This window comes from Oncorhynchus masou, chromosome 18 (genome assembly GCF_036934945.1).
Source record: "Oncorhynchus masou masou isolate Uvic2021 chromosome 18, UVic_Omas_1.1, whole genome shotgun sequence".
NCBI classification, from domain to species: domain Eukaryota; kingdom Metazoa; phylum Chordata; class Actinopteri; order Salmoniformes; family Salmonidae; genus Oncorhynchus; species Oncorhynchus masou.
Genome location: NC_088229.1, coordinates 50757998 through 50785770, shown reverse-complemented (window position 1 = coordinate 50785770; position 27773 = coordinate 50757998). Strand labels below are relative to the sequence as shown.

Genomic DNA, 27773 nt, shown 5'->3' with positions numbered 1-27773 from the left:
TGACCTAGTTCGTCTTTCAGTCACCCACAGTCACCCACGTGGGTATAACCAATGAGGAGCAACGCAGACGCTCATTAGTGTGCACGTGCAGTGTGGGTGCAATAATTGAATAACATGTATGTCTAAATATATTTTGCGGTGTAGTCAGCCTGTTAGGCTTACCTCAAGTAATTAACTAGGTTACAGCACTCACTGTGTGCACTCACTGTTCACCTGGGTACACAATTGTGATCCACAGTATTAACGATGGCTGGCGCATAGCGTTAAACATTTTCTGGTCATGGTTAACTATATTTTCTTTCAGAAAAAGGTGTAAACCTAAACAAAACGCATGTCCCTGTCCTCTTTTTCAAGATGTGGCAGATTTTCTTTTTAAACAGCCAGAAGACATTTTTAAATTAAGAAATAACCTATTTTTTGGACAATTTGTTGTTTCTAAATGGCTGCTGGGTAATTTGATATGCGCCAATTGGTTTGTTAGTCGGCATTAGGTGGAGCGAACGCTGCGCAGGTTCACAGAGTTGCAAACCAAATTCATAGGTCGAGCTCATTGATTTGTAGATCTGACGCAGTTGCCATCTCCGATTACGAGCTAGTATGTGTCACGGATGAGTTACGTACTAACCACAGAAGGCCACAGGGAGGCGCAAGAGCTATAAACCCATACTGGTTTTTGCCTTAAACCCTAACCCTAGTTATAACCTATTTTAGCCTTAACCCCAATTCTTGGGTAGGGTAGCCTAGAACACTTTAAACTATTTTTGTAATAATATTATGTTAGTAAATACCATTATAGTACTAAATATCATTTATATATTTTTTAAATCAAACCCTATGCAAGCATTTAGCCATTTTTGTTATAGTTATTTTATAATATATATTATTGCAAGGCAGAACACTTGATAAACAAGCCACATTTTATTTTTCAAATGTGGTTTGAACTGGGTGTGACCTAGTAACCTATGTGAAATTACTGCAATTGGCTGGGATAGGTGGGGCAGGTTTGAGACTGATCTCAGGAATTAATAAGAAAAATACACTTTCTCAGCTGCTTCAACAATGTCTGTAAATGAATAACTTAAATGCTAAATATTTCCAATAGATGGCAGCATAAGACCACGAAGCATCAGTTATAGGCATTGATTGACATAATATAGCATGCAACCAAAGACTATGTCCTATGATTTTCTAAAATGGTCACTCTCATTCCTTTACAGGTAGCTATTTGTCTAATATTAGGCCTGTGAGCAAAAAAATTGTGACTATAGCAGGTATTGAAACCCGGCCAAATAATCACTAGGCAGGTGCACTAACCTCAACCCTAGTAGATATACATATATATATATATATATATAAAAAAACATCTTCAAATAGAAAAGAGTGCTCCTCCTAGTGGCCGCCTCTGAATGTGTGACCAGAAGGAAATTGGCAGACCTGCAACCCTTGGACTGTGTATTGGTTTTGTCACCTGGAGCTGAAAAAATAGAGAGATGGGGAGGGAGGGGTGAAAGAGTGCAGTTTAAAGGTTTATCATTAATAACTGACACAATTCTGTAATTAATACACATTAGAATAATAATACATAGTGACAAATAGTTACTGTATTGTTTAGTGTTTTATTTACTCAGGTAGTGCCCCAATGAGGGATCGAACCATGTCTCAAAAGCAGCAGAAAAGGTAAAATAAGGTCACCAAAATGTCCGTTAGGGGTATACACGACTGGCCGTACACAGTAGGCAGCTGATTGTTCGCAGACCTCCAAAATACCATAGAAGAAGAAGAAACGGATGTAAGCTAAGCGGTTTGAGCTTCCTTGGCAACGTGAGGCTTTTTATAGCTACATTTTGTTAGCATGTCTTCAATAGTGTTGGATTTTCGTGCATAGGTCACGTGAGTAGTTTGTCTCGTTTCCTAGTTAATGCTACCTATTGTTTTGCGGTGCTAGCTAACGTTAGCTATGTTTTTATCTAGCTAACGTTAGCCGGTAGAGTTCGCACCTGTTAGACAAAAATGTCCACATACCATTTTTATCGCGCAGTGCAGCTAGTTATTGTACTTTCTGCACGTGTGACCCATGCGGCCACAGATGGAGGAGTCAACACAGAGTCTTCAATAACAACGAACAGTCCAAAAACCTATGAGTCTTTCAGTAGCACTGACCCGATGTATACCGTTTCAACTGTTGCATTGGATACTTTTGCAACTGCTTCTGCTGAAACTGTCACTCAAGATGGTGTTTCCACGGTAACCACGGACCTGGCTCCATCATCTGAAGCCACCACCGAGCCAGTCATTGAAACTGTCGCACCTCCTGTTGAAACTACTGCCAAAACAAGTCTGATTCCAAAAGGTAGGTTGTCTATTGTCATTGAAAAAATAAATTAGTGTGCTCCAATATTTTTGAGATTAACATTTGCTGTCTTGTAGTGTGTTTATGTGATTTGACCCCAGACTTCTGTGATATTGGCTGCTGCTGTGACATTGTGGACTGCGACATCCCTGACTTGAGCTCTGTCTTCAATGGATGTTTAGATGAAGTCATGTAAGTTTATACGCCTGTGCATTTGCCTTGGGGTCATGACTGTCCAGGTTCGATCCTCGCAAGGGACGCTGCGTTCACCGCCACTGTTCGCTACATTGGTGTCAAGGTGCAGTGCATTTGGAAAGTATTCAGACCCCTTCACCTTTTCCACTTTTTGTTACAGCCTTATTCTAAAATGCATTACATTGTTTTCCCCCCCTAACCAATCTACACACAATACCCATAATGACAAAGAAAAAAATGGTTTTTAGAAATGTTAAATTTTTGAAAAATAAAAACGTAGATACCTAATTTCCATAAGTATTCTGACCCTTTACTCAGTACTTTGTTGAAGCACCTTTGGCAGTGATTACAGCCTTGAGTCTTCTTGGATATGACAAGCTTGACACACCTGTATTTGGGGAGTTTCTCACATTCTTCTCTGCAGATCCTCTCAAGCTCAGTTAGGTTGGATGTGGAGTGTCGCTGCACAACTATTTTCAGGCCTCTACAGAGATGTTAGATCAGGTTCAGGTCCAGGCTCTGGCTGGGCCACTCAAGGACATCCAGAGACTTGTCCCAAAGCCACTCCTGCGTTGTCTTGTCTGTGCTCTTAGTGTTGTTGTTCTGTTGGAAGGTGAACCTTTGCCCATTCTGAGGTCCTGAGTGCTCTGGAGCAGGTTTTCATCAAGGATCTCTACTTTGCTCCGTTCATCTTTGCCTCGATCCTGATTAGTCTCCCAGTCCCTGCCGCTGAAAAACATCCCCACAGCATTGGTCAGACCCTTAAGGAAAACATTAATGGCTCTCCATCCATTGGCCACATCTTGCTCTTCATCACCCACAACTCTATAAAACCTTTTCTTCAAGTACACCATGTTCATGGTTGTTCAAAACAAAGGCGAACAACTGTAACCCATTATAAGGATGTAGATTGTGGAGTGCCTTATATCGCTTTAAATGGTCCCACGTCTTCATACCCACGCTTCGTGGATGCTTCAAAGTCTTTGACCATTCATCCAACTGTTTTGGAGATGCTGATTTGTGTGATTACTGTCACTGGAGGTTTGTCTTTACTCCCTAAGACCTCGTTCGTCACCGCTGTCAAAATCTGTTGACTCAAAGCCAGGAAGTGCTGACCAGTTGCTTTAAACCTGATCTGTCTTGCGCAACTCAGCATGAAGGTAGATTGAGGGAATAGAGAGCCCACAGGTAGGGGCCAAGTCTGCCCTTTCCACCCTTGCCTCCTGTAATTGTTGAATTTCGGCTTTTAATGTCTCTGTTCACCAAGAGCCCTCAAATTCTCTCTCTGCAATGTCCTATCATGAGAATCAAAGGAATGTATCATGTTTTCTTACTTTTGCTAATACAGTTAAAGACCATTGTGTCTTTGTCAATAAGTTAGACATTTTATTTCTCCCCAAGCTTTTTGTATATCAGAAAGATTCCATCTTTGTCAACTATGACATATTTCTTTAATTTCTTGCCTACACTCTAATTTGAAATGGTTTTTCATATCACTAGCCAGTGAATTTTATACTTTCCATGTTCACATCCAGAACAGCTGTCCTGCCCTTTTCCAGAGTGGTTCTCTCATTTAATAAAATTGCATTACATTAACTTCAAAAGTATTTATAGTTTTACAACCACTTGAGGACTCTAACCTCCTATCTTATAGAACACATTGTTTCTACAGGGCCTGGATACCCCTAAAATGTGAGTTCACTTTAAAAGCTTGTACAATGCTTACATTACCTTAAATTTCTACTCAACTAGAAACTCATTTCTATGGAAAAGTTTTCACACCCTCAATTGTGACTTATTTTAACTGCTAGGGCTTTAACAGAGGATTTGAACCCCTATACATCACATATGTATCACTCAATGCTTGCACTTATTTTAACCTGATTTGGTTCTTATAGATATAGGTCTAGACTCACCCAGCAATATCTTAGCAGTCAGGAGATTAAGAGCTGACTCCCCCGAAGAGGGCTGCGCAACCCACTTATCTTTCCCCTGGATCAACACACAGTTGATTTGTTTTTTTCTTGTTGGTCAAGACCAATTAATCCGGGTCACGGCACCATGTGTTAGCTGTTGATGTCATTCTTCAATAACACAGAGCCCAAAGCAAATCAGGGGGAGCAAAATCTATTTATTCAACGAGAACAAATCAGTTATGCTGGAAAGTAGATGTTTATTCTTCCCTGTCCTCAATGGTTTCTCCACTGAAAAAAAGGAGACAGGATGGAGTTATACCCAAGCCTAGCCTGTGGTTGACCAATTAGAATTCATTGCAGTAAAATTGGGCCAATGGCCAAATACCAAGTATTCTGTTTGAGGCTCAATGTATAGACAATTCGGACCAATGAACTTGCCACATGTAGCTATGAGTCCGACTGAAATTCCTCCCGTGTCCCTGACCCATTAATCTTCAGTTCCCCATTACAAAGAAACAACTATTTCTATTGATCATTAATTCCCTATTACAGAAGAGCAACTATTTCCATCGATGGTTAATTCCCTCTTGACCTTTAGTCCTCTGGGTTGTGTATTTATCGTTAAATATTCTTACAATAGCTAAGGGTCTGAATACGTTTATTTTTTAATTTTTAATACATTTACAAAAAAATCTAAACCGGTTTTCACTTTGCCATTATGGGGTATTGTGTGTAGTGAAATGTTTTAAATTTAATCAATTTTAGAATAAGACTAACGTAAGAAAATGTTGAAAAAGTAAAGGAGTCTGAATACTTTCCGAATGCACTGAAAAGTGATTTATTTAGTTATGTATTGCTAAAGCACATCAAGGAACATTGATTTGACCAATTGAATTGTTTGTTTTACAGATATGGTGAATGCATTGAGAGCTGGTTGATATTCAGAGTCAATGTGGATCCTTCATGCGTCACTGTCACAAACAAATTTGTCTGCATTCGACCAGAAGAGGGTAAACACACACACACACACACACACACACACAAAAACAACATTTTCCTGATGGTGATCCATCCATTCCTTGTCTACAGATAATAATACAGTTTCCCAGATCCTTCCAGCTCTTGCTAATACACCATTGGACTCCTCCTACCACTTCTCTTGGAAGGGATCCGCAACTTATAGTACCCACACCAAAGATTTCTACAGGGTATGTTGAGATGTGGTGTCTGCATAATAATCTTAACCAGCGATTTTAATCATTCAGACAGGCCTAGTAATTTTTCTCTCTGATTGGTCATGTTATTTTTGTCGCAGGTTGATGACACAATCATGTCCCATTTCAACAGCTCCTCCATTCGTGGGGTCCTTCGACAGCCTTCACCAGGGGCCGCCACGTCTTCCTGTGTCGACCGTAACCCTGCCAGTAAGATGGCACCTGTTCAGTAGCCAAATGTTGTTGAACCTTGCAGATAGACATGCCATGAATAGAGTTGACATGATTCCTTCAACAGTCAGACATTTTTGTTCTAAATAGCATATTTCTATCTGACTGTTGGCTAAAGTCTTGTCCTTCTGAACCGTGTCCCTATACTCTGAATAAAGTATAAATCTTACGCACTGCTGCAGTTGGCTGAAGTGCTGGGTGGTGTTAATAGTCTTGGGAGACCGGGGTCTTGTTCATTTGGCACCAAATGGAAGAAAACTGACTGAAACAGGGATGGTCTACCAGGACTTGTACAATAAGAGTTGCTCATGTTTGTTTTGACCAGCATTGTTCTATATTTCTATTTCTGGTCTCCCCTTGTAGGGTTCCTGAGGTCTATTTCTCTCTCTTGCACCCGCACACTGACTCCCCTATCCTGTGCCACAGACCCCAGTCTCAATGCACAGTCCTACTTCCATGACATCAGCCTGCTCAAGGTTAGTGTGTGTGCATGTGTGTGCTAAAGTTTTGGATGCATGCGTACAGTATCTCTATAATATAAATACCTTGGGCCTATTGCAACCACCGTTGGCTTCCGTATTAACACAAGATAATCTATTGTTAAGTGATCAATACACAATACAATCACCCACAGAACTGATTTCAATTGCAACCATTATTGGCCACTTGATTACCACTCCCTAAAGCTGATGTCAGTGTTAAACTTTTAGTTCAAAATCTTTGAAGACATTTTCACCCTCTGGTGGGTATTATTGAAACTGCTTATTGAGCAGACCAAGGGTCGTTCCACCTCAAAGCACAAGAAAGACTATTTCGACACCCATCATCTCAGATTGTTCTGAAATCGTTTCTGTGGTTAGTAACAGATACAATTAGCATTCCTGAAACATTATTTTGTTGAAATATATAATTTGATTCCTAAGAAATGAAGCTAATTAATTGCGTGGTAAATAATGTAAGGGATTCACAGGGAATAAATGACATAATATGGAGAAGTAATACTCCAAGATGCAGCTTCATACTACAGTGGTTCCTCCTTTAAAAGTTGTGAGCTTACGGCGTGAGACAGAGGTAATTTCTGGTTCAGTATGGTACCCTGCATCACCACCTCACGGGGGGAGGGCGCGCGTCTGTGTGGCTTTTGACCATTTTTATGTCTTAAATCATTTAGTAGGAAGAAGTTTGGCTGAATGAACACTTATTTTAACTTAATATAATAGATCAATAAAATCAATTTAGCCTCAAATAAATAATACAAAAACAAAGTGTTGGAGAAGAAAGTTCCTTGCTCAGAACATATGAAAGCTGGTGGTTTCTTTTAACATGTCTTCAATATTCACAGGTAAGAAGTTTTTGGTTGTAGTTATTATAGGACTATTTCTCTCTATACCATTTGACTATTGGATGTTCTTATAGGCACTTCAGTATTGCCAGTGAAACAGTATAGCTTCCGTCCCTCTCCTCGCCCCTACCTGGGCTCGAACCAGGAACACATCGACAACAGCCACCCTCGAAACAGCGTTACCCATCACTCCACAAAAGCCGTGGCCCTTGCAGTGCAAGGGGAACAACCACTCCAAGTCTCAGAGCGAGTGACGTTTGAAACGCTATTAGTGTGCACCCCGCTAACTAGCTAGCCATTTCACATCGGTTACACCAGCCTAATCTTGGGAATTGATAGGCTTGAAGTCATAAACAGCGCAATGCTTTGACGCACAACGAAGAGCTGCTGGCAAAACACACGAAAGTGCTGTTTGAATGAATGCTTACAATCCTGCTGCTGCCTACCACCGCTCAGTCAGACTGCTCTATCAAATCATAGACTTAGTTATAACATAATAACACACAGAAATACGAGCCGTAGGTCATTAATATGGTCGAATCCGGAAACTATCATCTCGAAAACAAGACTTTTATTCTTTCAGTGAAATATGGAACCGTTCCTTATTTTATCTAACGGGTGACATCCATAAGTCTAAATATTCCTGTACATTGCACAACCTTCAATGTTATGTCATAATTACGTAACATTCTGGCAAATTAGGCGGCCCAAACTGTTGCATATACACTGTCTCTGCGTGCAATGAACGCAAGAGAAGTGACAATTTCACCTGGTTAATATTGCCTGCTAACCTGGATTTATTTTAGCTAAATATGCAGGTTTAAAAATATATACTTCTGTGTATTGATTTTTAAGAAAGGCATTGATGTTCATGGTTAGGTACACATTGGAGCAACGAAACGCACCGCATCGATTATATGCAACGCAGGACACGCTAGATAAACTAGTAATATCATCCACCGTGTGTAGTTAACTAGTGATTATGATTGTTTTTTATAAGATAAGTTTAATACTAACTAGCAACTTACTTTGCCTGTTACGCGAATGCAGTAAGCCAGTCTCCTCGTGGAGTGCAATGAGAGACAGGTGGTTAGAGCGTTGGACTAGTTAACTGTAAGGTTGCAAGGATGAATCCCCCGAGCTGCCCCTGAACGAGGCAGTGAACCCACCGTTCCTAGGCCGTCATTTTCAGGGAAGTTAGGAACCAATATACACAGGCAGTTAGGAAAGCGAAGGCTAGCTTTTTCAAACAGAAATTTGCATCCTGTAGCACAAACTCCAAAAAGTTCTGGGACACTAAAGTCCATGGAGAATAAGAGCACCTCCTATATGCTGCCCACTGCACTGAGGCTAGGAAACACTGTCACTCCCGATAAATCCACGATAATTCAGAATTTCAATAAGGATTTTTCTACGGCTGGCCATGCTTTCCACCTGGCTACCCCTACCCCGATCAACAGCCCTGCATACCCCACAGCAACTTGACCAAGCCTCCCCTTTTCTCCTTCACCCAAATCCAGATAGCTGATTTTCTGAGAGTTGCAAAATCTGGACCCCTACAAATCAGCTGGGCTAGACAATCTGGTCCCTCTCTTTCTAAAATTATCCACCGCAATTGTTGCAACCTCTTACTAGCCTGTTCATCCTCCCTTTCGTTCATATCGTCTGAGATCTCCAAAGATTGGAAAGCTGCCACGGTCTTCCCCCTCTTCAAAGGGGGAGACACTCTAGACCCAAACTGTTAGACATATTTCTATCTTACCCTGCCTTTCTAAGGTCTTCGAAAGCCAAGTTAACAAACAGATCACTGACCATTTCAAATCCCACCGTACCTTCTCCGCTATGCAATCTGGTTTTCAAACTGGTCATGGGTGCACCTCAGCCATGCTCAAGGTCCTAAACTATATCATAACCGCCATTGATAAAAGAGAATACTGTGCAGTGTATTCATCGACCTGGCCAAGGCTTTCGACTCTGTCAATCACCACATTCTTATAGGCAGACTCAACAGCCTTGATTTCTCAAATGACTGCCTCGCCTGGTTCACCAACTACTTCTAATAGAGTTCAGTGTGTTAAATCGGAGGGCCTGTTGTCCGGACCTCTGGCAGTCTATGGGTGTGCCACAGGGTTAAATTCTCGGGCCGACTCATTTCTCTGTATACGTCAATGATGTCACTCTTGCTGCTGGTGATTCTCTGATCCACCTCTATGCAGACAACACCATTCTGTATACTTCTGGCTCTTCTTTGGACACTGTGCTAACTAACATCCAGACGAGCTTCGATGCCATACAACTCTCCTTCCTTAGCATCCAACTGCTCTTAAATGCAAGTAAAACTAAATGCATGCTCTTCAACCGATCGCTGCCCGTCCAGCATCACTACTCTGGACGGTTCTGACTTAGAATATATGGACAAATACCGAGGTGTCTGGTTAGACTGTAAACTCTACTTCCAGACTCATATGAAGCATCTCCAATCCAAAATGAAGTCTAGGATTGGCTTCCTATTTTGCAACAAAGCATCCTTCAATCATGCTGCCAAACATACCCTCATAAAACTGACCATCCTACCGATCCTCGACTTCGGCGATGTCATTTACAAAATAGCCTCCAACACTCTACTCAGACTGCATCCAATTTGCTATCACAGTGCCATCTGTGTTGTCACCAAAGCCCCATATACTACCCACCACTGCGACCTGTATGCTCTCGTTGGCTGTCACCAGTCTTTGCTAGGTAAAGCCCCGCCTTATCTCAGCTCACTGGTCACCATAGTAGCACCCACCTGTAGCACGCACTCCAGCAGGTATATTTCATTGGTCACCCCCGAAGCCTATTACTTCTTTGGCCGCCTTTCCTTACAGTTCTCTGCTGCCAATGACTGGAACAAATTCAAAAATCAATGAGGCTGGAGACTCATATCTCCCTCAATAACTTTAAGCATCAGCTGTCAGAGCAGCTCACAGATCATTGCACCTGTACATAGCCCATCCAACTACCTCATACCCATATTTTTTTGCTCCTTTGCACCCCATTATCTCTACTTGCACATTCATCTTCTGCACATCTATCACTCCAGTGTTTAATTGCTAAATAGTAATTACTTCGCTACTATGGCCTATTTATTGCCTTACCTCCCTAATCTTACCTCATTTGCACACACTGTATGTAGATTTTTTTCTATTGTGTTGACAGTACGTTTGTTTATTCCATGTGTAACTCTGTTGTTTGTCACTCACAAGACTCTCAGTTACACAACAAATGTTCCATTTGTTCCATAAAGATTATTTTAAGATCCAAAATACCGCTTGTTTGTTGCGTTATGTTCAGAAATCCACAGGAAAGAGCAGTCACGACAACGCAGACAAATTCCAAATAGTTTCCATAATGTCCACAGAAACATGTCAAACATTTTTTATAATCAATCCTCAGGTTTTTAAAATATATAATCAATAATATATCAACTGCAAATGCCTTTCACAGTAGGAGAGGGAAAAGCAATACCTATCCAAACTCTGAGCGAGAAACTCAAGTGACCACTTGACGCGATGTTATCGTTCTGGCTCATTTTTCAAAATAAAAGCCTGAAACTATGTCTGAAGACTGACACCTTGAGGAAGCGATAGGAAAAGGAATCTGGTTCATATCCCTTTAAATCCAGCAAAGGGAGACTATAGAACATGGTGTTTTCAAAATAGAAGCCACTTCCTATTTTGTTTTCGTCAGGGTGCGTTTCGTCTCGTTTTGTCGCCTGCAATATCAGTTCTGTTATACTCAGACAATATTTTGACAGTTTTGGAAACTTTAGTGTTTTCTATCCAATACTAATAATAATAATATGCATATATTAGCAACTGAGACTGAGGAGCTGGCCGTTTACAATGGGCACCTTTTCATCCAAGCTACTCAATACTGCCCCTGCAGCCATATGAAGTTAAGGAGAGGTATATCAATATTTCCATGTCTAAATCGACATTTATAATGAATATTTCTGTAAAATGATGTGGCTCTCTGCAATATCACCGGATGTTTTTGGAACTAGTGAATGTATACTGAGATTTTTATATATAAATATAAACTTTATCAAACAAAACATGTATTGTGTAACATGAAGTCCCATCTGATGAAGATCAAAGGTTAGTGATTAATTTGCTTTTTGTGACTCCTCTCTTTGGCTGGAAAAATGGCTGAATTTGTGGTGACCTAACATAATCGATTGTGGTGCTTTCGCTGTAAAGCCTATTTGAAATCAGACACTGTGGCGGGATTAACAACAAGATTACCTTTAAAACGGTATAAGATACATGTATGTTTGAGGAATTTTAATTATGAGATTTCTGTTTTTACTCTTCACTGGCTGTTGTCATATCGATCCCGTTAACGGGATTGCAGCCCTAAGAAGTTTTAATATGAATCCTATAAATTAAAATGACCAATTTGGGTGCAATCAATTAGCTTAATTTCTGAGACAAAATGTAAAAATGGGGGGATATCCCTGCACTGTCCATATTTTAAAATGTGTAACTAAATCAAGCCAATCATAATTGAGTCATCTTTATCAAATTAAAATGTAGTCTAACGAAGTTATTTCAAATGGCACATTTAGCTATAATTTTCTATTTTACGATTAAATGTTTGAGTGAAATATAGGCCTACTACTTTTTTATAATCTTGTACCTAAATAAGTATTTTTACATTCAACAGGAGCATCGGAAACCGAAAGGCTGATATGACGTTATTTCATTGGGGGTGGGAATAGGGAACCTAGATGCCAAAAGTTGCAGCTGTCTGGTATCAATGTGAGATCAGCTATATCACTGGTTTATTCTTGTGGGTTTTTCATTGCAATCAACCTTATTTTAGTACGCAGGTGTTAATGTCATTTTAAGAAAGCCAGCAATAACACAGTACTATGTAAGAAGTTCAGCTTCTTGGTTGCAATTGGCTACATTGATATTGCCTTATCTTGAAAATTCCAGTAATGTTAACACATTCTGCCACAACTAATTGTCATTACAGATTCCAGTCCGTGAGAGTATTCAGATTTTACCAGAAAATCTGGTAAGATTGACCACACATTGGAGGGCAAAAACATGTGACTTGTCTCAGGGTTGGATGGCACTCACTTTCTGCGGCACCATTCTCTTTCCGAAGTGCACTCATTCACTTCCCCTCGGATTTCAAAGCATTGGATTGGTGTGAGTGTGGAGCTGGAGAGCAGCTCTACCTTTTCTTCTTACACAAATTCCATGCTTTCAATATATGCAGTGAACGAGTATATCCTTCGGGGAGAAAGGTGAATGAGTACACAGTTCCTAGTGAATATCTGTGTGTGAATCATTTATAATAAGACTTTAATAAGACCAACTTTGCACAACTCTTAAGGCAACATACAGTGGGGCAAAAAAGTATTGTCAGCCACCAATTGTGCAAGTTCTCCCACTTAAAAAGATGAGGCCTGTAATTTTCATCATAGGTACACTTCAACTAAGACAGACAAAATGAGAAAGAAATCCAGAAAATCACATTGTAGGATTTATGAATTTATTTGCAAATTATGGTGGAAAATAAGTATTTGGTCACCTACAAACAAGCAAGATTTCTGTCTCTCACAGACCTGTAACTTCTTTAAGAGGCTCCTCTGTCCTCCACTTGTTACCTGTATTAATGGCACCTGTTTGAACTTATCAGTATAAAAGACACCTGTCCACAACCTCAGTCACACAAACAGTCAAACTCTACTATGGCCAAGACCAAAGAGCTGTCAAAGGACACCAGAAACAAAATTGTAGACCTGCACCAGGCTGGGAAGACTGAATCTGCAATAGGTAAGCAGCTTGGTTTGAAGAAATCAACTGTGGGAGCAATTATTAGGAAATGGAAGACATACAAGACCACTGATAATCTCCCTTGATCTGGGGCTCCACGCAAGATCTCACCCCGTGGGGTCAAAATGATCACAAAGGTGAGCAAAAATCCCAGAACCACACGGGACCTAGTGAATGACCTGCAGAGAGCTGGGACCAAAGTAACAAAGCCTACCATCAGTAACACACTACGCCGCCAGGGACTCAAATCCTGCAGTGCCAGACGTGTCCCCCTGCTTAAGCCAGTACATGTCCAGGCCCTTCTGAAGTTTGCTAGAGATCATTTGGATGATCCAGAAGAAGATTTGGAGAATGTCATATGGTCAGGTAAAAACTCAACTCATCGTGTTTGGAGGACAAAGAATGCTGAGTTGCATCCAAAGAACACCATACCGACTGTGAAGCATGGGGGTGGAAACATCATGCTTTGGGGCTGTTTTTCTGCAAAGGGACCAGGACGACTGATCCGTGTAAAGGAAAGAATGAATGGGGCCATGTATCGTGAGATTTTGAGTGAACCTCCTTACATCAGCAAGGACATTGAAGATGAAACGTGGCTGGGTCTTTCAGCATGACAATGATCCCAAACACACCGCCCGGGCAACGAAGGAGTGGCTTCGTAAGAAGCATTTCAAGGTCCTGGAGTGACCTAGCCAGTCTCCAGATCTCAACCCCATAGAAAGTCTTTGGAGGGAGTTGAAAGTCCGTGTTGCCCAGCAACAGCCCCAAAACATCACTGCTCTAGAGGAGATCTGCATGGAGGAATGGGCCAAAATACCAGCAACGGTGTGTGAAAACCTTGTGAAGACTTACGGAAAACGTATCAAAGTATTGAGAAACTTGTTATTGACCAAATACTTATTTTTCCACCATAATTTGCAAATAAATTCATTAAAACTGATTTTCTGGATTTTTTCCCTTCTCATTTTGTCTGTCATAGTTGAAGTGTACCTATGATACATTACAGGCCTCATCTTTTTAAGTGGGAGAACTTGCACAATTGGTGGCTGACGAAATACTTTTTTGCCCCACTGTACATTATATCCATTGTTTTGTCAAAATTGCTCTCGCGCAGTAAAATTGTTTGGGAATCATTGATGGACCACAATATTCAAAACTTTTCTGTTTTTCAATCAGATTTTAGTCAAGACTAAAACTGGACCATTCGGGAACACTCAACACCTGTCAAAGCCATTCTGGTGTGTCTTTGGCATTACAATTAGTGTAATTGTCCCACTGAAAAATAACTTTATCCCAGGGTTTTCAGAAGACTATGGTGAGTTTCTCTTAACTTTTTATATTCCTTTTGATCCTGACAAACTGCCCAGTTCCTGCCAATGACAAGCATACCCATAACATGATGCTGCCACCACAGTACCTTGAAATTACAGAGGACCAAAAACATTGCAGTAACTCCAAATTACTGGCCAGTATGAAAACGTTAAAAGAAGGAAGCCTGTGTTCAAAGAATCTGTTCCATGGGCCTCCTGAGCGCTTCAGGTGTCACTACAGATCCGGGTTTGATCCTGGGCTGTGTCGCAGCCGGCCGCGACTGGGAGACCCATGAAGCGACGCACAATTGTCCCAGCGCCCGCGTTGGGGAAGGGTTTGGCTGATCATAAGTTGTACGGTGTTTCCTCCGACACATTGGTTTGGCTGGTTTCGGGTTAAGCAAACAGTGTGTCAAGAAGCAGTGCGGCAAGGGTTGTGTTTCGAAGAATGGATGGCTCTCGACTTTCGCGTCTCCCGAGTCCCATCGCTGCAACTCCCGTACGGACAAGACTAACTACCACTTGGATATCACAAAATTGTGAAAAAAATAAATAACAATCCACTCCATCATCCATTGGGTTTGCTATATGGCTGTTAAGTAATACAACACAGCAAATAAATTACAATTTTTGGCCTAAATTAAAAATTACAGGTTTGGGTCAAATTCAATACAACACACCACAGTGAACCACTCTCTATTTTTAAGTATTGTGGCAGCAGCATCATGTTATGGTTATACTTTTCACCAGGATGAACTGGAAAGCCCAGGTAAAGGATTAGAGAAACGTCTCGATCTTCTGAAAACCTAACCCTGGGATAGTTTATTTTTAAATTACACACATTTTAAAGCCAAAGACACACCAGAATAGTCCAGGCTCACTCAGTCCTGACTTAAATTTGCTTGAAAATCTGAGAAGGTTTGAATATTGCTGTCCATTGAAGATTTCCAACCAAATGTATTGAGCTTGAGAAATGTTGACAAAACAGCTGTAATGGCTGTCTAAGGTTCTTCCACCAAGTATATGCAATTATGTCATCTATTCATTTGGAATGTGGAGTAGGTTGTGAGATCAGTAGGAAAAAAAATGTAAAGCGGCAACATTTGAAGACTGCAATCCTTTCACTAGGCATTGTACTTTGGGGAAGGGAGTGAAGTGCATTCTTTGAGGCTAAGGGGAAAGATTTGGACCGCACACACTGACCTCTCAATCTCTTCCTCTGTTAGATCCCAGTCACTCCAGTAGTTGGCCATGGTTGGCCTAAACCGAGAGAACAAAATGGTTCCTGTCTCAATGTGGTGTCAAAGGTTAGATTAAACAATCAAGTAAAATAATAGTCCAAGAAGACAAATTTTGACAAAATGACTGAATATCCATTTAATCTTCCTAGCTCACATCTTCTCATTCTTTTCCACATGCAGGTGGACTATCTTATATGGTACACAATTATAGGGGAGATCGCTATGGCAACAGTAAACATGGTCTTGGTAGACACTGACTCGGATACGAATCTTTTGCAGAAGCACACTGTCCGTTTTCAGGTAAGCTTTCAATCGATGGTGTATAGAGCAATTTTTGGTTTACAAACATGTTCCAGCAATGTGCATGCATTCTCGCATCAAATTTCCCTTTTGCAGAGTAACTATACGCTGATGTCGGGACTTTGACAAACTTAAAGGGATACTTTGGGATTTTGGCAATGAGGCCCTTTATCTACTTTGCCAGAGGCAGATGCACTTGTGGATACAATTTTTTTTGTCTCTGCATGCAGTTTGAAGGAAGTTGCTAACTAGCTGGTGCAAGGACGGGAAGTCTATGGGTATCTGCTAGCTTCTAGTTATTGCGCTAACTGATACCCATAGACTTCTAGTCATGCGCTAACGCTAGTTAGCATTGGCCCGCAAAACTACCTCTACCTTCATACTGGACACAGAGACAGACATGATTGTCAAAATCATTGCCAAAGTATCCCTTTAACAGTGAATGTGGGTGATGACCATGAAAACACAACTGATGGTTATAGTTATGCATCCAGTAAATATCTGTCTCAGAGTTGGTCAATTTCAATTCAATCTTGGAATTTCTGTTTACTTCCTGCATTGACTAAATTGAAATGGAATTGACACCTACCCTGGTACAGTGCATTTGGAAAGTATTCAGACCCCTTGACCTTTTCCACATTTTGTTACCTTACAGCCTTATTCTAAAGTTTGATTTAAATTGTTTTTCCCCTCAGTCTACCCACAACCCCATAATGACAAAGCAAAAACAGTTTTTTAAATTAAAACTGATATATTTACATACAGTACCAGTCAAAAGTTTGGACACGTACTTAAGGGTTTTTCTTTATTTGGACTATTTTCTACATTGTAGAATAACAGTGAGGACATCAACTATGAAATAAGTCATATGGAATCATGTATATACCAGAAAAGGCTGCCTTTGACACACTTCCACACTCTCGGCATTCTCTCAACCAGCTTCACCAGGAATACTTTTACAACAGTCTTTAAGGAGTTCCCACACATGCTGAGCACTTGTTAGCTGCTTTTCCTTCACTCTGCAGTCCAACTCATCCCAAACCATCTCAATTAGGTTGAGGTTGGGTGATTGTGGAGGCCAGGTCATCTGCAGCACTTCATCGCTCTCCTTCTTGGACAAATAGTCCTTACAACCTGGAGGTGTGTTTTGGATCAATCATTGTCTTGTTCAAAAACAAATTTATTGTCCCACGAAGCGCAAACCAGATGGGATGGCACCAGCAAATCACCATCACGGTGGTTGCAACCAAAAATCTCACATTTTGACTCATCAAACCAAAAGACAGATTTCCACCGGTCTAATGTCCATTGCTTTTGTTTCTTGGCCCAAGCAAGTTTTTCTTTGTATTGGTGTTCTTTAGAGGTTTCTTTGCAGCAATTCAAACGTGAAGGTCTGATTCACTCAGTCTCCTCTGAACAGTTGATGTTGAGATGTCTGTTACTTGAACTCTGAAGCATTTATTTGGGTTGCAATTTGAGGTGCAGTTAACTCTAATGAACTTATCCTCTGCAGCAAAAGTAACTCTGGGTCTTACTTTCCTGTGGCGGTCCTTATGAGAGTCAGCTTCATCATGGCACTTAATGGTTTTTGAGATTGCACTTGAAGAAACTTTCAAAGTTTGACTTTTTCCAGATCGACTGACCTTCATGTCTTAAGTAATGGACTGTCGTTTCTCTTTGCTTATTTGAGCTGTTATTGCCGTAATATGGTCTTTTACCAAATAGGGCTATCTTCTATATACCACCCCTACCTTGTCACAACACAACTGGTTGGCTCAAACACGTTACGTAGGAAAGAATTCCACAAATTAACTTTCAATATGGCACACCTGTTAATGAAATTATTTCCAAAAGGTGACTACCTCATGAAGCAGGTTGAGAGAATGCCAAGAGTGCAAAGCTGTTATCAAGGCAAAGGGTGTCGACTTTGAAGAATCTCAAATATAAAATATTTTGATTTGGTTAATACATGATTCCATAGGCTATTTCAAAGGAAAAACCCTGGAATGAGTAGGTGTCAACTTTTGAATGGTGCTGTAAGTATTCAGCCTTTTACTCAGTACTTTGTTGAAGCACCTGAGACAGTGATTACAGCCTCAAGTCTTCTTGGGTATGACACTACAAGCTTGGCACACCTGTATTTGGGGAGTTTCTCACATTCCTCTCTGCAGATCCTTTAATCTCTGTCATGTTGGATGGGGAGAGTCGCTGCACAGCTATTTTCTGGTCTCTCCAGAGATGTTTGATCGGGTTCAAGTCTGGGCTCTGGTTGGGCCACTCAAGGACATTCAGAGACTTTTCCTGAAGCCACTCCTGTGTTGTCGTTGCTGTGTGCTTAGGGTCGTTGTCCTGTTGGAAGGTGAACCTTCGCCCAGTCTGAGTTCCTGAGCACTCTGGATCAGAATTTCATCAAGGATCTCTCTACTTTGCTCCGTTCATCTTTCCCTTGATGCTGACTAGTCTCCCAGTCCCTGCCGTTGAAAAACCGTCCCGCCGGCTTGATGCTGCCACCACCGTGCTTCCCCGTAGGGATGGTGCCAGATTTCCTCCAGATGTTAAGCTTGGCATTCACACCAAAGAGTTCAAGCTTGGTTTCAGTAGACCAGAGAATTTTGTTTTGCATGGTCCGAGTCCTTTAGGTGCCTTTTTAATGACGAGTGGCTTCCATCTGTCCACTCTGCTATGAAGCCCTGCTTTGGTGGAGTGCTGCAGAGGTGGTTGTCCCATCTCCAGAGGTTACTCTGACAGAGCTCCAGAGTTCCATTGGGTTCTTGGTCACCTCCCTGACCAAGGCCCTACTCCCCCGATTGCTCAGTTTGGCTGGGAGGCCAGCTCTAGGAAGAGTCTTGGTGGTTCCAAACTAATTCCATTTAAGACTGATGGAGGCCACTGTGTTCTTGTGGACGTTCAATGCTGCAGAAAAGTGTTGGTACCCTTCCCCAGATCTGTGCCTCGACACAATCGTGTCTTGGAGTTGGATGGACAATTCCTTCGACCTCTGCTTGGTTTTTGCTCTGTTGATACAGTGCATTTGGAAAGTATTCAGACTCCTTCCCCAAATTGATGAGGAAAACAATTTACACACAATAGCCCATAATGACAAAATGAAAACAGATTTCTAGAAATGTTTGCAAATGTATTAAAAATAAAAACATACCTTATTTAAGTATTCAGACTCTTTGCTATGAGACTTGAAATTGAGCTCCGTTGCATCCTGTTTCCATTGATCATCCTTGATGTTTCTATAACTTGGAGTCCACCTGTGGTAAATTCAATTGATTGGACATGATTTGGAAAAGCACACACCTGTCTGTACAAAAACGGTCCCACAGTTGACAGTGCATGTATGGTTCAATATTCAAATTTAATTGCATGTAATCTATTTCTCAGTTATCCACGCCCCCTCCTACTCCTGAACCAACCCCTGTGGTGGGACTAACAATGGGGACTCCTGTGATTGGTCAGTTTGGCGACGCGGTCCAACCTGTATCCTTTGAGAATAGCACACATCATGACATGCAGAACCAATGTTTTTCATTTTTTGGCATGCTACTTGTTGATATACAGAGACATGTATGCGACATTGTTTTAATTTAAAAACTATTCAGAGAAGACACAGAAGATCAGTGAAATCAATGGGCCTACACTACAGTTGCTTTAAAGAATCACAACCGTGACACTATGTACTGAATGTTTTTATTAGGGGTGCTGGAGGCAAAGCTGCAAGAAAACATTTGATGGATTTTTTTACTCCCTTCTGATTATTCTTTCACACTTGTTCAATATCGCAATGCACCATTGGTAAAAACAATTATACTTTGGCAATATGGTCTATAGGTGGTGCTGTAATAAGCATTTTAAGGCTCAGTCCCAGTTCCCTGTTTGACGTATAAACATGAAGCTTGGTATATCAGTGTTTCTCATCATAAAGAACAAATTTGAATCATGAGGTCCGCCATGTTAGATTTTTTACAATCCTGGATTTTAAATAAAATCTTAATCTTCTCATGAGCTGTAAATCTGATTGACTCGGAACTCCAAATATACAGTATTTTCACCATGTCAGTCGCAAAAAAAAATTAATGATAAACGTCAAATGGACAAAATTGAACCTTTCTTAAAAATTGTGTTCTGAATGAAACGCTAATAACTTAACTGATTTGAGGGTTTTGTGGTCAGTAGTAGGAAGGTGTATGCTGAAGCAGGTGTTGATCTCAAACATGTAAACGGCATGCAATTCAGTTGTGAATCTCAAACTGAGCATTTATGCCAGTGATAAAGACGTCTAAGGCTCAGGTCCACCCATGCAACCACAACACTCAGTATGAGTTTCTCAATTTAAGGAACAAACATCTTCGAAAATCATCATGAACCGTACTTCCGATTTGACAACTCAATCATGTCGGTCTCAAGTACGTTAGGAGTTAAAGGACAATTCCGCACACTGTTTTCATTTGTCCTTTGTTGACATTCACAGTTTTGCTTGTTAGCACTCAAGTTTCAAAGATCTGTAACTATCAAAATGCAGAAATCATCCCCGTATGATGCATTTTGGAAAATAACTTTCTATTTTCCCAAAATATTTGTCTCAATAAGCTAGAATCCTAACTTCACCTTAACTTGCATAGAACTTGTTTTGATTTTTTTTAAAGGGAGGACGTATAATGCTTCCATGCAACTCTTTAAGCCTGCTCATAGCCAGCACCACGTTTCATTGCTGCTTGCAGCTATATTTACTTTTCCATTCTTATACTACACTGCACTGGTTTAAACTGGGTTGTGTGTAGTGCCAATATACTGAGATTTCCTGTTCTTTGACTCAGGGTCAGCTAACACTTCTGGGTGTGTCACTGGGGGGAGAGTGCTCTATTAACCCCAGCAGCCGCATGCCCATCCTTTTCACTCACAACACCATCACAGGATGTACCTTCAGGTGAGACTACACTACCCATCCATCATGCTCATCCCTTAGTGACAGTGCCCTGTCCACCTGGCTTTTCCATTTGTAGTTTTCTATGCAGTCCGGTCCAAAATTATTGGTGTCTTTTTTTGTTCATCTTTATCAAGGGTACCGGTAATTTTGAACCCGACTGACTGTACATCAGTTACAATCGCATCTGTTGTTGTGGCAACTTGAAACACACGTATTTGTTAATCGTCTTGCTTTTCGAAAGAAGCTCATAGTTGCATAGTCACACTACTCAAGTATGAGCTTCTTTCAAGAAGTTAATTTTTATAGAAAGTTCATTTAAGCGAAATATCCCTTTAAAGAAAGTTCCTGAACCTCTTTGCTGCATTTAGTTCATTATTTTCTGTCTCTCTCTCATTCTTAGTTCTCCCTCAAGTAACTGCTCTAAGCTGCGCTCCCAGCTCTATAGAGTCCTCCGGGGGGTTGCCACACCCAACCTGGTTGCCATGACTGTGGGGTCACAACCAGACTGGGCAAGAGTCATCACACAGGCATGCTCTGTGACGCCACAGGTGAGTCTGTTAAAAGGATAGTAAACTATCCCTTTAATGCTTTACCTCAGGCAGACTCTTAATTTACTCATTTAAATATTACATTTGGCACATGGCAACGGCACAGCGTGAGTTGAGTAGGCAAACGATGCTCTTCTTTAAAGGCACAGTTACTTCCAAAAATCAACAGTTTGTCGGTGTGTTGATATTCCTCAATGTCAGTGTTATATAAAAATGTACTTCATGTAATTGAGTTTAATATTCTGTGGAATACGAGATGAGTATGACTACAGATGTACAGTGCATTCGGAAAGTATTCAGACCCCTTCACTTATTCCACATTATTACGTTACGGCCTTATTCTAAATTGTATTATACACTTTTTTTCATCAATCTACACACAAAGGTTGACATTTTTTGCTAAAAAATAATTAAATGCCTTATTTACATGAGTATTCAGAACCTTTGCTATGAGACTCAAATTGAGATCAGGTGCAACCTGTTTCAATTGATCATCGTCCACCTGTGGTAAATTCAATTGATTGGACATGGTTGAGAAAGAAACACCTGTCTATATGAGGTCCCACGCTTGACAGTGCATGTCAGAGCAAAAACCAAGCCATGAGGTCGAAGGAATTGTCCGTAGAGCTCCGAGAAAGGATTTTGTACAGATTTAGGGAAGGGTACCAAAACATTTCTCCATCATTGGAAGACCCAAGAACACAGTGGCCTCCAGCATTCTTACATGGAAGAAGAACCACCAAGACTTCCTAGAAGCGCTGGCCACCCAGCCAAACTGAGCAATCGGGGGAGAAGTACCTTGGTCAGGGAGGTGACCAAGAAACTGATGGGCACTCTGAGGAGATGGTTGTCCTTCTGGTACGTTCTCCAATCTCTGCAGCCCTCCACCAATCAGGCCTTTATGGTAGAGTGGCCAGATGGAAGCCACTCCTCAGTAAAAGGCACCTAAAGACTCTCAGACCATGAGAAACAAAATTCTCTGGTCTTATGAAACCAACATTGAACTCTTTGGCTTGAATGCCAAGCGTCATGTCTGGAGGAAACATGGCACCATTCCTACGGTGGTGGCAATATCATGCTGTGAGGATGTTTTTCAGTGGCAGGGACTGGGAGACTAGGCAGGATCAAAGCACAGGGAGCTCCTTGATGAAAACCTGCTCCAGAGCGTTCAGGACCGCAGAATGGGGCAAAGATTCACCTTCCAACAGGACAATGACCCTAAGCACACTGCCAAGACAACTACAGGAGTGGTCTCTGAATGTCCTTGAGTGGTCCAGCCAGAGTCCGGACTTGAACCCGATCGAACATCTCTGGAGAGACCTGAAAATAGCTGTGCAGTGATGCTCCCCATCCAACCTGACAGAGCTTGAGGATCTGCAGAGAAGAATGGGAGAAACTCCCCAAATACAGGTGTGCCAAGCTTGTAGTGTCATACCCAAGAAGACTTGAGGCTGTAATCCCTGCCAAAGGTGCTTCAACAAAGTGCTGAATACTTATTTAAATGTGATATTTACATGTTTTTTTATTTTTACTGTTTTTGCTTTGTCTTTTGGGGGTATTGTGTGTAGATTTAGGGGGGGGGGAATAATGTAAGCAATTTTAGAATAAGGCTGTAACCTAACAAAATGTGGAAGTCAAGGGGTCTGAATACTTTCCGAAGGCCCTGTATATAGGGAATACAACCATCCCAGCTCTGTAGATTTTGCTGCGAAGAGACAATCATTTGGTACTGTACATATGTAGCTTGTTTTTGGTCACAGGTTCAGGAATGTTTGAAGAATTGCAACATTTACCTGGAGTTAACACTGCAAATAGCACTGCTGAGTGATCTGAAAAGTCATTGTCAGTTGCTCAATAATATAATACTCTTAGCAGAAATGGTTCAATTACAATCTGTAGAAACTATGAAAATAAAACTATAACTTTTGTGAAACATCACAGCAGTGTTAAATTATGGCAAATAGAAATTAAAACTGGATAGTGTTCAGAGATAGGGGAGCTGAAATATGGGACAAAAAATAACATGTAAAATATACTGTGTCCATAAAATGTACACTATTGTTCAAAAGTTTGTCACTTCGAAATGTGTTTTTTTTTTTTGTCCATTTTAAAATGACATCAAATTGATCAAAATACAGTGTAGTCATCGTTAATGTTGTAAATGACTATTGTAGCTGGAAACGTCTTCATTTTTTAATGGAGAGGCCCATTATCAGCAACCATCACTCCTGTGTTCCAATTGCACGTTGTCAGCTAATCCAAGTTTATCATTTTAAAACCTTTTTGCAATTATGTTAGCTCTGATTTTAGAGCTTCCGAATAGGAGTGGGAGGCCCCGGTGCACAACTGAGCAAGTGGACAAGTACATTAGTGTCTAGTTTGAGAAACAGCCGCCTCAAGTCCTCAACTGGCAGCTTCATCAAATAGTACCCGCAAAACACCAGTCTCGACAGTGAAGAGACGACTCCGGGACGCTGGACTTGTAGGCAGACTTGCAAAGAAAAATCCATATCTCAGACTGGCCAATAAAGATTAAGATGGGCAAAATAACACACTGGACAGAGGAACTCTGCCTAGAAGCCAGCATCCCGGAGTCGCCTCTTCACTGTTGTTTTGCGGGAACTATTTAATAATGCTGCCAGTTGAGGGCTTGTTTCGTCTGTTTCTCAAACTAGACACTCTCGAATGTACTTGTCCTCTTGCTCAGTCATGCACCGGGGCCACCCACTCTTTCTATTCTGGTTAGAGCCAGTTTGCGCTGTACTGTGAAAGGAGTAGTATACAGTGTTGTACAAGATCTTCAGTTTCTTTGCAATTTCTCGCATGGAATAGCCATTTCTCAGAAGAATAGACAGACAAGTTTCAGAAGAAAGGTCTTTGTTTCTGGCAATTTTGAGCCTGTAATCGAACCCACAATTGCTGATGCTCAAGGTACTCAAGTCTAAATGGAGTGTAACTTTGTGCTGTGCTGTGCTTCTCCGAGCATGGCCTATGGATCATTTTGATTGATGGAAAATCAGAGATGAGGGGCGACATTGAGCACACCGATATATAGCCTAATAAATTACATGAACCTCCCCTGAACTAGATTTTTTACAAACAAAAAAACCTAACCCCCCCCCCTTGAAGTAAAAATAAAATAATGACCCTCCTCCAGGTCTCCATTCTGTAAATTTCAAACCATCCCTAAATGGTTACTGCTCTCTGGGATCCTTGAATTGTCCCTAACCTTAGCCCTTAATTTTAAATGTCAATGGGGTAGGGATGTCCCAATGATCCCAGATAGCAAGGACCATCTCTAAATGGAGCTGCTGACAGATGCAGGCTTGCATCAGGTGAAATGCAGCAGATTAATTAAGTCTGTGAAACCACGAGAGGGAGCACAAGGCCGTGTGCAACCGATGATTGTGCAATACACGGAAGATTGTCCCTCAACAGGGGGATTTTCTACACATATGTCTTCTCTCTTCCCTTAAGTCTCCGGAGGAGTCGTGTGAGTCCGGGTGTCTCCTCCCCCACTCCCTGTCAGTCCAGGTGCTGTGGGCTCAGACAGGTCCCCTGGCCTTTCCCCAGAACTACATTCTAGGGGCCAAATACCTCTTCCACTGTCAGAAGGTCAAGGTAAGGGTCAAGCATGTCTCCTCTTGCAGTGGGTGAACAGTTTGAGCTCTCTCCATATCTTCTAATCCCCTCAAATTCAAATCTGGACCTCAAATCCAGTTCCACTGCTTTTTCCCTCCCCATAAGTCCCCAGGGACTTATTTTGACCTGGGGATGCCAGGTGGGTGCAATTTAATTGTCAGGTAGAAACAGAAAAGCAGCAGTAGTCTGATCCTCATAGGGTAAGACTTGAATACCCCTGCTCTAGTCCCAGTTAATTTAGTTTAAACTAGTGGGTGTCCTCTGACCTCCTTTGCTATTTTAAAGGGATAGTTCACCAATGAAACGTGTCATTTCGGTAAACTATCCCTATAACGTGTGCATAAACCTCAAGGGCTTATTATGTATGATCATTTCTGTAGCTGTGCTGAGCAGATTTTACAGCCCGAAGTGTTGAACTTCTCTGGAACCACATTAATATGATATAGCTGCAGTCTTCTGAGACATGTCACTGTAAAATAAATGACTTGGAATGCCATTGTTTCCCTCTCAACAACCTTCTTCCCCCTGCACACGGTCTTTCTCCTCTTCAGTGTCCCCTCGTCTCGCCTTTCGCTGTGACCACAGAAGTGATGTTTGTTGACACTACAGTCTACCCAGAACCCCCCAGGGGAACGCCACAGCCCAAGTGGAAATTTCCATTTGACTTCTTCTCCAGAGGGACAGGCGAGCTGGATGGACAGACTGTCACCACCAACAGTAGTGGCCTCAAAAAGGTCACGTGGGATATAATGTTTGTTGCACTACTACTGTTGTGCTGGTTTCACTAAAATGTTTGTTACAGAACTAGAAATGTTCACTTGATAATCAATTTAGCTTGCATGTTGGATTTGTTTGTTACTGTTTGTGGCTGAATAGATTAAATAATTTGTGAAATTGGGCACAATTGTTTGGTTTGAAATCTCAGGCAATTTTAAATTAAACAGCAATGATTTCCTAAACTACCATAGTTAATTTTTGTACATTTATTTTTTTCTTAGTCATTATTTCACTGAGATATCGGTATGTTGCTTGCACACAGCTGTCCCTTTCCCCCCTCTTTTTGGCTCGATCGGTTTCTGTGCTCTGTGTGTCTGTTCCTCTGCCCGGTCCTGAGGACATAGTTGAGAAGGTGGATGATCCCAGCAGGCGTCATGCCTGGTAGACGGGTAGCAGCGCCCAGCTAATTTACAAAGACAAGACAAGTGTCAAACTCAAAAACAATCATTTTACAAATAATGTATTATCATGACTATTTAAGCACAGCCCAACTTTTGGTAGATAGAGCTTAGTTAGCTTTCATCAAGGAACATCCTTTGAAGCTATAGGCCCACACACAGTACCAGTCAAAAGTTTGTCTCTAATAAATCTACCATGAATCTACCATAGATTTATTAAACGAACTTATTGTGGATAGAAATCTGTGTGCGATGACAGTGCACTTCATTTTTCGCTTAAGTTTTCATGTACCGAATTTGTTTCCATCCCATTTTCAACTACTGATCATTTTGCCACAAACTATTGTGTTAAATAGCAAATGTACCTCCTCTGGTCTTGGCACGTGTGCTCTAGCCAACAGCTGGCAGATACAGTGCGGGTAGGGGCTAGTCTACATGATGAGAATATTTGTCAAACAGCAGTTAAGCATCGATCATGTCATCAGAATAAGACCCTCAATATTTATTGGAAAGGAGCATCAAGCTCATCACAGTGCACTTTCAACACCCTACTCTTGTCTTATCTACGCATAGTCACTTTACCCCTACCTACATGTGCACATTACCTCAACTAACCCGTACCCCTACACATTGACTCTGTACCGATTGTATATCGTCTTATTATTTTGTTACCATTTTTCCTTTTATTTTTTTAACTCTGCATTGTTGGTTAAGGGCTTGTAAATATGCATTTCACAGTAGGGTCAACACCTGTTGTAATTAAGCGCATGTAACAAATACAATTTTATGTTTCCACCACCATTTCTAGCCTAATTCATTTTACTGACTTAGAAAATATCCCAGTTTGTCGATCAAACACGTTATCTGTCGGTATTTATAATATTTTACCGAAACTTCCTGTTTACATCAGTTGTCGTAATTATATATTTTTTCAATATGACTTTATTTGCATAAACTGTGGAAATGTAGTTTTACTGAGACTCACAGTGTTGGGCCTGACTCGGTCCAGTATCTCTCTGACCTCCTGAGAGAGGGACACTGGTAAGGAGAGGTAGTCCATGTCAGAGGGGAGAGACAGACTTTCCTCGCTCCGTATTCTCTCCATCTCTCGACTCTGCTTCTCGCAGTGGGGTCTGTACACAGCTGAAAGCCACAAAGCACAGGGTTCAGTACATTTTAAGGTCAAGTTTAACAGACTAAACTGAGTGCGTGTCTGAAATGACAGTCTATTCCCTATATTGTGCACTACCTTTGACCAGAGCCACAAAAGTAGTGCACTATGTAGGAAATCAACTGCCATTTCAGACACAGACTGATTGAGACTTAAAGAGCCTTTACCTTCAATCTTGAGTCGTTGTGAGTACTCAAAATATTGTGAAAGGCACTCTGGGAAGGCGGAGGCCAACATTTCAAAGGACACATCTTTGTATTGCAACAGATCCAAACCACTGAGAAAGATACATGGTATAGTAAAGTTAATGAGCAGACTATATACACACACACACCTCTGCTTGAGAAAATAGAAAATAATTTTGAAAATGTAGC

The 27773-nt window shown here is 41.2% G+C and overlaps 2 protein-coding genes across 2 annotated transcripts in view; one reads left to right on the top strand and one right to left on the bottom strand.

Moving 5' to 3' along the window:
* The first annotated feature begins 888 nt into the window (after window positions 1-888).
* LOC135504750 (tectonic-3-like) lies at window positions 889-27029 on the top strand. The gene is given in 14 exon segments (XM_064923594.1): window positions 889-2350; window positions 2428-2542; window positions 5371-5542; window positions 5544-5669; window positions 5777-5885; window positions 6270-6382; window positions 12271-12312; window positions 15616-15696; window positions 15811-15930; window positions 19321-19416; window positions 20760-20863; window positions 21264-21411; window positions 24889-25032; window positions 25605-27029. Coding segments are annotated over 14 exon segments (1947 nt in total). The 5' UTR covers window positions 889-2010; the 3' UTR covers window positions 25842-27029.
* mto1 (mitochondrial tRNA translation optimization 1) overlaps window positions 26022-27773 on the bottom strand; it is a 22168-nt gene continuing 20416 nt past the window's right edge. The window contains exons 11-13 of the mRNA XM_064923593.1: window positions 27567-27676; window positions 27214-27371; window positions 26022-26233 (exon numbers count right to left, since the gene is read on the bottom strand). Of these exons, the coding sequence (XP_064779665.1) occupies window positions 26060-26233; window positions 27214-27371; window positions 27567-27676 (442 nt within the window). The 3' untranslated portion in view covers window positions 26022-26059. The remainder of the gene's footprint in view (window positions 26234-27213; window positions 27372-27566; window positions 27677-27773) is intronic.